Below are 13,396 nucleotides of genomic sequence, written 5' to 3'. Positions count from 1 at the left end.
GGCACATGCATCCAGTGCGGGGGGCGGGAGTTGGTGCCGAGGGAGGTAGGTGTGAGAGTGGGTGTGCAAGCTGCTGCATGTGAGGGTGGGTGTGCGAGCGAGAGTAAGCGTGCAAGCTGGTGCGTGTGAGGGTGGGCGTGCGAACTGGTGCATGTGAGGGTGGGCGTGCGAGCTGGTGCATGTGAGGATGGGTGTGCGAGCTGTTGTGTGTGAGAGCGAGCGTGCGAGCTGGTGCATGTGAGGGTGGCCGTGCGAGCTGGTGCGTGTGAGAGTGAGCGTGCGAGCTGATCCGTGTGAGAGTGAGCATGCGAGCTGGTGCGTGTGAGGGTGGCCATGCGAGCTGGTGAGTGTGAGAGTGAGCGTGCGAGCTGGTGCGTGTGAGGGTGGGCATGCGAGCTGGTGCATGTGAGGATGGGTGTGCGAGCTGGTGCATGTGAGGGTGGGCATATGAGCTGGTGCGTGTGAGGGTGGGCATGCGAGCTGGTGCATGTGATGGTGGGCGTGCGAGCTGGTGTATGTGATTGTGGGCGTGCGAGCTGGTGCGTGTGAGAGTGAGCGTGCGAGCTGGTGCATGTGAGGATGGGCGTGCAAACGGCTGCATGTGAGGGTGGGTGTGCGAGCTGGTGCATGTGAGGGTGGGCGTGCGAGCCAATGCATGCGAGGATGGGCGTGCACGCTGGTGCATATGAGGGTGGGCGTGCGAGCTGGTGCATGTGCTGGTGGGTGTGCGAGCTGGTGCATGTGAGGCTGTGAGGGTGGGCGTGCGAACGGCTGCATGTGAGGATGGGCGTGCGAGCCAGTGCCTATGAGGGTGGGCGTGTGAGCTGGTGCATGTGCTGGTGGGTGTGCGAGCTGGTGCATGTGAGGCTGTGAGGGTGGGTGTGCGAACGGCTGCATGTGAGGATGGGCGTGCGAGCCAGTGCATATGAGGGTGGGCGTGCGAGCTGGTGCATGTGCTGGTGGGTGTGCGAGCCGGTGCGTGTGAGGCTGTGAGGTGGGCGTGCGAGCCAGTGCATGCGGCTGGTGCACACTCCCTCCTTCCCCCATCCTCCCCCCCTACCCCCACCCCTGCCAGCTCTCGGAGAGACGCTTGTAAACACCTTTATGGATTTTATTAAAATAGGAAACTCGGACGAGACCCAGAAATGGTTGGGATCACAGGCTCCGGGGGAGGGGGGCAGGAGTGCACCCCCTGCAAACCCCCCCCTTCCCGGCTCCGCCCCTCCCAAACCCCGCCCCTCCCCAGATTATTACAAATTAAAAAATACCTCTGCTCTGCGTTTCGCGCGAGGAGCAAGGGCTGGGGTGCCCGGAGTCACATAGTCATTAAAAAACCCCACAGCCTGTGCCAGCCACGGCCCCATGGCTGAAAATAGACTCTCGACCGAAACAGCCGCTACCACAAAATAATATTTTGTCGACCCCCCCTCCCCCACCACCTCTTTCTCTGGGTGCCGGGGGTTTTTCCACCCTCCCCCCCACCCCGTTTAATCCCACGACCACCAAAAAAAAAAAAAATTTATTCCAGGGTTGGTTGGTTGGTTGGTTGGTTGGGTTCCTTTTTTTTCGCTTTTAGTAACCTGGCAGCCCAGGCGGGGCCGGGAATACCCAGCGGTATCAAAAGAGTTTCAAGTTTCGGGGAGCGGCGTGGGGGGGGGGGGGGATGGACACGCAACTTCCCGGCCTTTGATTGGGGCGGGGCGGGGGGGGAGAAACGGAGACATCTCGGTCAACTGGGCACTGAGAAAACTGCCAAAGTAAAAGCCAAAGGGTAAACCAGAGAGAGGTGGAAATCTCAGGGCAGGGGAGGGACAGACAGGGAGGGAGGGGGACAGGGACGGGGCAGGGGGGACACAGTTGGGGCGGGAGCCAGGAATTGGGGGCACCCTCCAGCGGGACATGGACATGGCGTCCAACGGGAGCCGATCCGTCGTGGGCGGGTTGGGGGGGTCTCTCTCCCCGGAGGCATTTCCCCACTCCCCCTCCCGGGGCTGCCGGGGGGGCGGGCCGCGTGGTCGGGGCGGGCGGAGGGGGGAAGGCAGGCAGGCCGCGAGGGGCGTCCCCGTCCTCAGATCTGCGTCTCCTGCACGTTCTCCTTTGAGCTGCTCTTGAACAGCAGAGGTTCGTGGATGGAGTTCAGCAGCGGGTTCTTGGCGCACGCCAGGGCCCCCGCGTTGTTGTTGTAGTGGGCCTTGAAGGCCGCGTAGTGGTTGAGGTGGTCGTGCTCCAGGGCCGGCAGGGCCAGGTGGCTGTCGCCGGGGGCGCCGGCCGCGGCCGGCAGCTCGTCCTCCACGTTGATGATCTCGATGGTGCGGGTGGGGCCGTGGTGCTTGTGGAACTGGTGCTGCTTGCGCAGCTTGTAGAAGACGATCAGCATGACGGCCGCCATGAAGGTGATGGCCACGAAGCAGCCGATGATGATCTTGGTGGTCTTCATCACGTCGTCCAGGTCCTTCATGCCGCCCTCGGCCGCGTCGGTGATGGGCACGGTGTAGGGCTTCTCCGTGGAGCGGGTGGAGCGGGGCGTCAGGGAGGTGGTGGAGTAGGTCACGTCCCAGCCCACGGCGGGCGTGGGGCCCGGCTCCTTCTTGGTGGGCAGCGCGTCCTCCTGGGCCGTCTCCAGCGTCTCCACGGTGACGGTGGTGAAGTAGGTGTAGCCGGTGGCGGCCGGGTCCACGGCCGAGACGTTGAGGGTGGCCGAGGCCGTGGTGTTGCCGGCCGAGTTGGTCACCATGCAGGTGTACTGCCCCGTGTCCTGCACCGTCACGTTGGTGAAGTTGAGCGTGCCGTCGTGCAGCACGGAAATCCGCACCCGGTACGAGCCGTGCGTCATCAGCGTCCCATTGGGCGTCAGCCAGTTGACCGAGGTCATGGAGGTGCCCGTCCGGCACTTCAGCTCCGCCGCCATCCCCTCCGTCACGTTGAGGTCGGTGGGCGGCTCGACGATGACCGGCGCGTAGCAGGTGAAGTGGCTCTGGTCCAGCTCGCCGATGTAACGCCCCTTGAGGTTGGCCGGGGCGTGGCAGCGGGCGCAGCAGGTGGTGTTGTTGGGCACCGTCTCCTTCAGCCACCAGCTGAGCCAGAGGACGTCGCAGTTGCAGTGCCAGGGGTTGTGGTTCAGGTGCACCCGCTCCAGCCGGTGCAAGGGGGTGAAGAGGTCGTGGGGCAGCGACATGAGGTTGTTGTGGGACAGGTTCAGCTCCTCCAGCGACTTGAGGTCGTCGAAGGCGTTGCGCTCGATGGTGGACACCTGGGCGTGCATCAGCCACAGCTTGCGCAGGCTGGTGAGGCCCTGGAAGGAGCCGGGGCGGATCATGTCCAGCCGGTTCCCCGACAGCTCCAGCTCCTCCAGCCGCACCAGCGCCGTCAGGTTGGGGATGTCCTTGAGGTTGCACATGCCCAGGTTCAGGTACCGCAGGTTCACCAGCCCTTCGAAGGCCGCCTCGGAGATGTACTCCAGCTTCTTCAGCTCGCCCAGGTCCAGGCGGCGCAGGGAGGGCACCCGGTTGAAGGCGTAGGACGGGATGCTCTCGATGGGGTTGTTGCGCAGCCACAGCTCCCGCAGCTTGGAGAGGTACTCGAAGGCCTGGGTGGGGACCGTGGCCAGGCGGTTGTCGAAGAGCTCCAGCGTGTTGAGGTTGGGCAGCCCGTTGAAGGCGCCCACCTCGATCTTGCGGATCAGGTTCTTGCTCAGCTGCAGGATCTCCAGGTGCCGCAGGTGCTTGAAGGTGTCGGTCTTGATGAGCTGGATGTTGTTCTCCTGCAGGTTGAGGTACCGGGTGTTGATGGAGATGCTCTCCGGCACCTCCACCAGCTCCCGGCGCGTGCAGATCACCCGGCTGGCCTGGTTGCTGCAGGAGCAGGCGGCCGGGCAGGAAGTGGGCGACGCTCCGGCCCACGCCAGCGAAGGCAGCCACAGGCCCAGCAGCAGGACCGGCTTCCAGAGCATCCTAGAGGGACGGGGAGGCGGCGGCCCCCTCCGGGAGCAGCAACGGGGGGCAGCCATGTCCAACGTTCATGCTTTAATGGGCAAAACCTCCTCTGGGCAGGCTCCTGAATCCCTAGAGACTGGAGACACAACGGAAGAGAGAGACTCGTTAGCGTCATCCCTGCACCTCGGGGGCCATCCCCACGGGGAGAGACCAGGTAACATCGTCCCTGGGCCCCGGGGCCCGACCCCATGGGGAGAGACCAGGTAACATCGTCCCTGGACCCCGGGGCCCGACCCCAGGGGGAGAGAGACCAGGTAACATCGTCCCTGGGCCCCGGGGCCCGACCCCAGGGGGAGAGACCAGGTAACATCGTCCCTGGGCCCCGGGGCCCGACCCCAGGGGGAGAGAGACCAGGTAACATCGTCCCTGGGCCCCGGGGCCCGACCCCAGGGGGAGAGACCAGGTAACATCGTCCCTGGGCCCATCCCCAGGGGGAGAGAGACCAGGTAACATCGTCCCTGGGCCCCGGGGCCCGACCCCAGGGCGAGAGAGACCAGGTAACATCGTCCCTGGGCCCCGGGGCCCGACCCCAGGGGGAGAGAGACCAGGTAACATCGTCCCTGGGCCCCGGGGCCCGACCCCAGGGGAGAGAGACCAGGTAACATCGTCCCTGGGCCCCGGGGACCATCCCCAGGGGGAGAGACCAGGTAACATCGTCCCTGGGCCCCGGGGCCCATCCCCAGGGGGAGAGACCAGGTAACATCGTCCCTGCACCTCGGGGGCCATCCCCACGGGGAGAGACCAGGTAACATCGTCCCTGGGCCCCGGGGCCCGACCCCGGGGGGGGAGACCAGGTAACATCGTCCCTGGGCCCCGGGGCCCGACCCCAGGGGGGGAGAGACCAGGTAACATCGTCCCTGGGCCCCGGGGCCCGACCCCAGGGGGAGAGAGACCAGGTAACATCGTCCCTGGGCCCCGGGGCCCGACCCCGGGGGAGAGAGACCAGGTAACATCGTCCCTGGGCCCCGGGGCCCGACCCCAGGGGGAGAGAGACCAGGTAACATCGTCCCTGGGCCCCGGGGCCCGACCCCAGGGGGAGAGAGACCAGGTAACATCGTCCCTGGGCCCCGGGGCCCGGCCCCGGGGGGGCGACCAGGTAACATCGTCCCTGGGCCCCGGGGCCCGACCCCAGGGGGAGAGACCAGGTAACACCGTCCCTGGGCCCCGGGGCCCGAGCCCCGGGTGAGAGAGACCAGGTAACATCGTCCCTGGGCCCCGGGGCCCATCCCCAGGGGGAGAGAGACCAGGTAACATCGTCCCTGGGCCCCGGGGCCCGACCCCAGGGGGAGAGAGACCAGGTAACATCGTCCCTGGGCCCCGGGGCCCATCCCCAGGGGGAGAGACCAGGTAACATCGTCCCTGGGCCCCGGGGCCCGACCCCAGGGGGAGAGAGACCAGGTAACATCGTCCCTGGGCCCCGGGGCCCATCCCCAGGGGGAGAGAGACCAGGTAACATCGTCCCTGGGCCCCGGGGCCCGACTCCAGGGGGAGAGACCAGGTAACATCGTCCCTGGGCCCCGGGGCCCGACCCCAGGGGGGGAGAGACCAGGTAACATCGTCCCTGGGCCCCGGGGCCCGACCCCCGGGGGAGAGAGACCAGGTAACATCGTCCCTGGGCCCCGGGGCCCGACCCCATGGGGGGAGAGACCAGGTAACATCGTCCCTGGGCCCCCGGGCCCGACCCCAGGGGGAGAGAGACCAGGTAACATCGTCCCTGGGCCCCAGGGCCCGACCCCAGGGGGAGAGAGACCAGGTAACATCGTCCCTGGGCCCCGGGGCCCGACCCCTGGTGGTGAGAGACCAGGTAACATCGTCCCTGGGCCCCGGGGCCCGACCCCAGGGGGAGAGAGACCAGGTAACATCGTCCCTGGGCCCCGGGGCCCGACCCCAGGGGGAGAGAGACCAGGTAACATCGTCCCTGGGCCCCGGGGCCCGACCCCAGGGGGAGAGACCAGGTAACATCGTCCCTGGGCCCCGGGGCCCGACCCCAGGGGGAGAGAGACCAGGTAACATCGTCCCTGGGCCCCGGGGCCCTGGCTGAATTTCTCCCTCCATCATATATGCCCTGTGGATCCCAGGCCCGTCTTTTTGTGCCCCAGTTTCGAGTTGAAGTGCAGGGACGGTGCTGGGTTCTGGGGCTCGGGGGGGGGTGGTTACATGAAAGGCCCAGTTATTCTGGCAGGGGGGTGACAGACGGGGCCAGCTATAGTTAGCCGGAGACGCGGGGTGAGGGCCGCACCACCTCCCTCAATGGCCCAGTGACCTTCCCTGCCACTCGCCGCAATGCTGAGGTCACTGTCGCAACAGGATCCACAGTTCCCTTGGGGCTAAAATCACCTGCAACAATAGTTCCTCCCTCCGCCATCCCCCTTTTCAAAAAACAAACACAAACTTTCTCTCCGGGAACAGTTTGCAAAGGCCCCAAACTTTCCTCCCCTAAATCCTTATGGAAACCCGAACACCCCCCCACCCCCACCCCGCCCCGCCCCGCCCGCTCCAAAACACGGGTTTGGAATCTCCACGTTTCTTGGTTCCGCATTTTAAAAAACGGAAATTTTTCGATGGGACGAGGAGGAAACCCACCCTCAAGTGTTTTGAATTTCCCACAACGAGTAACTGGCCCGTTGTGGGTCGCCCAGAGGAACCAGGACTCCGACGGGGGCTAATCCGACGCCCAGGACGGTCCCGTCCCAAGCCGGAAAACGCCTGGCTTACCCCCTAGAACCAGGGCACCGTCCCTCTTCGAACCCCCAGCGCTAACTGGTTTGCCTCTGAACATCCCCGCGACTCTGGCTGAATTCTTGGCTTCAAAGCCTCCAGCCCCACAGATGACCCATAGCTTCATAGCGTTTAGGGCCAGAAGGAATCATCCAACCATCCAGGAGGTCTTGGATATCACAGGTCATGAGATCTCGCCCGGTTCCCCCACTACTGAGCAGGGGTGGCTCTAGCCATTTCGCCGCCCCAAGCACGGCGGCACGGCGCGGGGGGCGCTCTGCCGGTCGCCAGTCCCGCGGCTCCGGTGGACCTCCCGCAGACGTGCCTGCAGATGCTCCACCGGAGCCGCGGGACCAGTGCACCCTCCACAGGGACGCCTGCGGGAGGTCCACCGGAGCCGCCTGCCGCCCTCCCGGCGACCGGCAGAGCGCCCCCCGCGGCAGCCGCCCCAAGCACGCGCTTGGCGTGCTGGGGCCTGGAGCCGGCCCTGATCCTGAGCCCAAAGTCTTGACCTGCGGTTCTCAAACGGTGGGTCGTGACTCCGTGTCGAGCAGGGGGCTGAAGCCCCGAGGGACTACACTATTGTGCACCACAGGGTCCCGTCTCCTCCTCTCACCCTCCCCAGCCCCTACTGAGATACAGACACGACACAGGGGATAACAACCTACCATACCCACCAGACCAACCCACGGTAGAGCAGCAACCCCTCAGTAACAACCGGCTCTGCACAGGGTATATCGCAACAATGCTACGGGAACAACTACCCCGACACACAGTGTATGTATACCAGCAACCCGACCTTGGCCACCATCCACACACCCAGCAACACCCCCCACGGGAACAATCGTGCTCACGCAGGAGGTATATAGGGTGACAGCAAATGTGAAAAATCGGGACAAGGGGTGGGGGGTAATAGGAGCCTATATAAGAAAAAGACCCAAAAATCGGGACCGTCTCTATAAAATCGGGACATCTGGTCACCCTAGAGGTATAGTAACACCCCAATATTAACACCTGTCCCCAGGCAGGATGTAGAGTAACAACCGTGGAGTAAAAATCATCCCCACACACACAGTAGACCATCAACCGTCAGACTTCCCCCAGCATCACTCCATAACCAACCGTACACACACACACACACACTAGCAACAATCCTACATTAACAACCATCACCACAGTATATAGCAACACCTCTACGGCAGCAAACACACACACACACACACACACAATAGCAACATCTTACATTAACAACCATCCCCACAAACAGCATCTAGCAACAATCCTACATTAACAACCATCACCACAGTATGTAGCAACACCTCTACAGCAGCAAACACACACACACACACACACAGAGTGCATATTGACTTCTTAGCAATATAAGCCATCTCTATATACTGGGTTACAGCAACAATCTGACCTTAAATACCACCGGGGGGTGGGTGGGGGGTGTAGCAACATTCCTACAATATCAACCGTTCCCCCGGTTATTGCATAGAAGCAACCACACGTTCACCACCACCACACCCACAGTGTGGAGCAGCAATCTGACATTAATAACTATCCTCACACACAGGGGATAGCAACATCTGTCCCATAGCAACCCTCCCCACGTGGACTGCAGAGAAACAACCCTACACTACTAACCAGCCCCACACACAGGGGATAGCAACAGCTCTACAGTAACACACATTTGCACACACAGTACAACAACCCATTAACAACCATACACACACGGTGTAGAGCAGCAAACCTACATTAACAACCAACCTCACATGCCACATGATAACAACCCTACCTTAACAGCCGTCTCCACACGCAATTGGTCGTAACAACCCTACATCAACCAATACACTACAGGTGTCATTGGTGCAACAGCCACACAATAACAACCCCCCTCACACACACACACACATGATCTAGCAACATTCTTGCAGTAACAACCTTTCCCACAGTGTGTAGACCAACCATTGTTCATTAACAAACCTCTTCACACACCACACATAGCTACAACCCTATATCACAGCCACTATTTGACACCGTTTATTGCAACACTCTTCCAAGAATAACGGTCCCCACAGTGCATTGTAGCAACCCCTATATAAACAACTATCCACACTCAGTGTGCAGTGACCATTTTAATTAACAACCCATTGCACCCAGTGTATGGCAGCAATCGGACAGTAACAACCCTCTCCACGGTGTACTGCAACAACCCTGTACATACGGAGCCTGGTCGACACACACAGTGCAGATCAACATCCCGACCATAACAACCGTCTCCACACACGGGGTAGCATAGAAAACGTACACTAATAACTATTCACACACACATGGCGTGTAGCAACCAGCCGACTGGTGTTAAGCAACCACCCACCATAAAAAACCATCCCCACACACAGTGTAAAGCAACAACTCTGCAATAACCACTGTCACTAGAGACTATAATAACCGCACATTAAAAACCATCACCACTCACAGACTATAGCACCCACCTGACATTAACAACCATGTATACACACACTATACCTGTATAGTGCCCGTCATCCACACCCACAGCATCGAGTTACAATCCTATATTAGCCACTGTTGACACGACAGTTTATTACAACCGTACCCACACACCATCTGTAGCGGCAACCCAACAGTAACAACCGTCCACAAAGTGTACATGAGAACAGCCAGACTGGGTCAGACCAAAGGTCCAGCTAGCCCAGTGTCCTGTCTGCCGACAGTGGCCAGTGCCAGGTGCCCCAGAGGGAATGAACAGAACAGGGAATCATCAAGTGACCCATCCCCTGTCGCCCATTCCCAGCTTCTGGCAAACAGAGGCTAGTGACACCATCTCTGCCCATCCTGGCTAATAGCCATAGATGGACATGTCCTCCATGAATTTATCTAGTCCTTTTTTGAACCCTGTTATAATCCTGGCCTTCACAACATCCTCCGGCAAGGAGTTCCACAGGTTGTCAGTGTGTTGTGTGAAGAAATACTTCCTTTTATTGGTGTTAAACCTGCTGCCTGTTCATTTCATTGGGTGACCCCTAGTTCTTGTGTTAGGAGCAGGAGTAAATAACACGTCCTGATTTACTTTCTCCACAGCACTCATGATTTTATAGACCTCTACCATGCCCCCCCCCCACCCCAGTTGTCTCTTTTCCAAGCTGAAAAGTCTCAGTCTTATTAATCTCCCCTCATACGGCCGCCGTTCCATCCCCGTCACCATGTAGGGCAAAGACCTTACCATAAAAGCAGTGCAGACACGCGGCTGCCGGGCATCAGGTTTGGATCATTTTTGGTGGTGCCCAGAACGGGGCCAAGCAGAGCCGTCCCGTCCATAGGACGGAACAGGGCAACCCCCCAGGCCCCACGCTTTGGGGGGATGTGGGGTCCAGGACGGCCTGGGGGCTTAGCGAGGGGCCTCGCACCGGCAGCAGCGAGCGAGTCGGCCCCAGCCCGCCCCTGCTCTGCTCTCTCCCCGCCCCCACTTCCCCCCTTCCCGGCTTCCGCCCCGAGCGACACCAGGAGCCGGCAGGGCGGAGCGGGGCAGGCTGGGGCCGGGTCGCTCGCTGGCTGCTCCCCCGCTGACCCCCCAGGCCAGAAGGGACCCACTAGATCGTCTCCTCTGACCTCCTGTCCCACCTCACGGGCCCCGCACGCTAAAGCCAGCGACCGAATCGAGACCCAGGGGGTCTCCCAGGCCACAGGAGACTGGGCTACGAGGCGCCACAGGCAGAGACGGGGGGACCAGTGTCCGAGGCAGGGAGAGCCGGAGAATCCTGGCACATGACCCGCACCCACACACTGCAGGGGAAGGCGAAAAGCCCTCGAGGCCACTTCCAATCTGACCTGGGGAGGGCGCGGGGGGGCGGGGGGGAGTTAGACCCTGCATGCCAGCAAGTCCCACCCAAGAGGGAGAACGCGCTGGGCCACCCCGCCCAGCGTCCCGTCTCCAGCCACGGGCATCCCTGAGGTTTCAGAGGAAGGAGATTAAAAAAAAAAAAAGTTACCCCTCCTCCACGCCCCCACTGCCTCGGAGGGAAACTGAGGCAGCGGGGGGGGGGGCTGACACTGGATGAAGAGAGACCCTGCCCCGGACACAGTTCCAGGGCAGAGCGTCCCTCCGGCCCCTGGCAGGTTTCAGACCCTGCATCTTCACCGCTTACGGAGACCGTGCCCAGGGCTACCCACCCCCCACCCCCCGGGTACCAGTGCTGCGGCCCCAGTGGGTCCGACTGGGACTGGCCCCCGTGGTTCTCCCCTCTGTGCCCACTGGGGAATCCAGTGCCCCGGGGCAGCCTGCTCCAATCAGAGCCTCCCCACCCCGCAAGGGGAGGACCCAGCCGGTCCAGCTCCGTCGGCCCCACCAGTGGTGTCCGTGCATCTGTCTGTCCCCCCTCCCCGCCCCCACCTCTGGACACACAGGGCCCTTTTAACGAGTTATCCGCCGGGTTCACGGCCTCGCCGAGGCCGGAAGGCAGGGTCTTCCCAGCGGCGAGCTCCGGGCTCCCTGTTCACCCTCCCCCCACCCCCCAGCCCTGGACGTTTAACCCACTATAACCACCCAGCCGCCACTTGCCAGCTCCAGCCGTCCAGCGACCTGCGCCACTATCAGGCCACCTAGCAAAACGCCCCGCTCTTTAACCCGAAATCAAGCACCCCCAAAACTTCACCCACGACAGCCCTCACCCCGCCCCCGAGGAGGGATTCGGCGACTGTTTCACACCGCAGTCCATCGACTCGCAGGAGCCCCGCGGCGGTTAGTGCGCGGCAAGCTAGCGGCGGGCCGTAGATTCGCTCGCTGTGCTCCATCGACAGGGTCTGGAAGCCGCTCGCCAGACCCAGGGTCTCCAAGAATACAGAACGGGAGGTGGGAGAATTTTCCGTTTCGCCCCCGGGATTCGCATCCAAAGCCACGGGGGCGATTCTTCCTCTTTGCCAAAGAGCAGGAGGAGGAGACCAGGGAAGACCCCCCGTCTCTCTGGGAAAAAAATCCAAACTTTTTAACAAGGGGGAAGCTTCAAACCGAAAGGGAAAACTCTGCATGGCGTCTGCCCCCTTCTCCAGCGGCGAAAACAACGGAGAAAAGTTTTCCTTTTGTTCTCCTGTTCGTTCGCAGTGGCCCCCTCGCTTTTTAAAAAAAGTTTGGATTCAAACTTTTTCCTTTCTTCTTTTACAACAAAATAAAAAAAAGAAACTTCTGGAGGGAAAAATGAATTTTCTTTGTTGACAATTGGTTTGTTTTCCCAGCAGCCCCTGGGATAGCCATCCGCCCCGTCACCGTTATCAGCTCATCTCACCGTGTCTGGTTCGACTCCCATTAGATCCTCCTTCCCACCTCCGACCCGCTCCTTTTTCAGCCCCCGGTAGCCACCAGAGCCAGGAGGGACCATTAGCTCAATCTAGTCTGATCCCCGCTGCGTCACACAGGCCGGAGAGTCCCACCCAGTTCCCCCTGTGCCGAGCCCAACGACTTCCCGAGAGGCCCCCAAGTCTGGAGCTGAAGACGCCAAGAACCGGAGAATCCTTAACAAGCTCACAGCCAAAGCTGCGACTTTAAACCCATTTCGTTCAGCCGCTGCCAACCCTGGGCGGACGCCGCTTAATCCAATTGAAACCCGGCTTAGCCGTATCGATTTAATCCGATTTCTGCCAAGCCCGGTTTAAGGGATCTCGAAGCAGCTGCACTTTTCGCCGGGGGCTTTGTCGGCGCGCCGCGCCCGCGTCGCTTTGCCACGCAGCCCGCCGGCGTGAGGCGGCATCCTCGCGGTTTCAAGCTCAGGGGAGAGCGACACCACGTGCGTGTGAACGCAACCCAGATCCACCCGCAGCCCCCGCCACGGCTTCCCTGGGGGGTCCCTCAATCGCCATGGGAGTTTAGTCCAGCGGTGAATCCCCCCTGCCCTGCCCCCGGTTCAAAATTGCACCCAATTTCTTTTTAGATATATACAAATCTCGTGATTTTTAACCCAACTCGTGGTTTTCAGGGACGCCATCACCGACGCGAGCTATCCCACCACCGCGAACCGGATTCACACCGGTTTGCGAGTCCACACTCAAACCGGGGCCAGTGGCCACTGAGGCAAGGTGGGGATAGAGGGTTGGGGGTCCCCCTGGGAGGGGAGACCTACATTGTGGGGTATTGCAGGGGGCAGCACCCCAGGGCAAGAGGCGCCAGGGTCCGGGAGGGACACGGGGCCCTGAGGCAGGCGAGACTCCGGGCAGCAGAGGGCCCTCCGAAGCTGCTGAAGAGCTAATTCCCAAGACGACCAGCAGGAGGCGCCGCAGCAGTGAGTCTCACTTCGCCACAGCAAGACAAATCAACCTCCTGAACGGGGGACGGTGGTCTGGACAGGTTGAGAACCACTGTGCTATGGTCATACAAAGAGTTAAATAATAACAGTAAGGTAGAGAAACCGCAAACTTTAGCGCTACGAGCCCTTCATGCTGATATTGGCAAGCAAAGAGCTACCTTAAAAAAAAAGTTAAGGTTGCAAAATCAAGCCCTGCAAAGTTAGGGGCTGCCAGCACGAAGGTGAGTACCCTTAACTCTGACCCCCAGAGCGTCTGCATGATCATACAGTCAGTAATGCCACGGCCACGTACCATATTTTCCACAAGGCCCCTGCCCGATTCAGGGCACAGGAGAGAGAGGCCTCGCGGAATGAGCAGCTATTCAATAGATC

At 61.1% G+C, this 13,396-nt stretch overlaps 1 protein-coding gene across 3 annotated transcripts in view; it reads right to left on the bottom strand.

Annotated features, from left to right (window-relative positions):
• Positions 1 to 1,159: 1,159 nt before the first annotated feature.
• LRRC4B (leucine rich repeat containing 4B) overlaps positions 1,160 to 13,396 on the bottom strand; it is a 36,407-nt gene continuing 24,170 nt past the window's right edge. For 2 of the 3 annotated variants that reach the window (XM_044989270.1, XM_044989271.1), the window contains exon 2: positions 1,160 to 4,068. In XM_044989270.1, the coding sequence (XP_044845205.1) occupies positions 2,069 to 4,006 (1,938 nt within the window). In that variant the 5' untranslated portion in view covers positions 4,007 to 4,068 and the 3' untranslated portion in view covers positions 1,160 to 2,068. Of the gene's footprint in view, positions 4,069 to 12,010; positions 12,141 to 13,396 lie in introns of those variants that run through there. The other variant, XM_044989272.1, reaches the window with a different exon arrangement.

Source organism: Mauremys mutica, chromosome 15 (assembly GCF_020497125.1).
Source record: "Mauremys mutica isolate MM-2020 ecotype Southern chromosome 15, ASM2049712v1, whole genome shotgun sequence".
NCBI classification, from domain to species: Eukaryota; Metazoa; Chordata; order Testudines; family Geoemydidae; genus Mauremys; species Mauremys mutica.
This window is presented reverse-complemented; position numbering and strand designations above follow the sequence as displayed.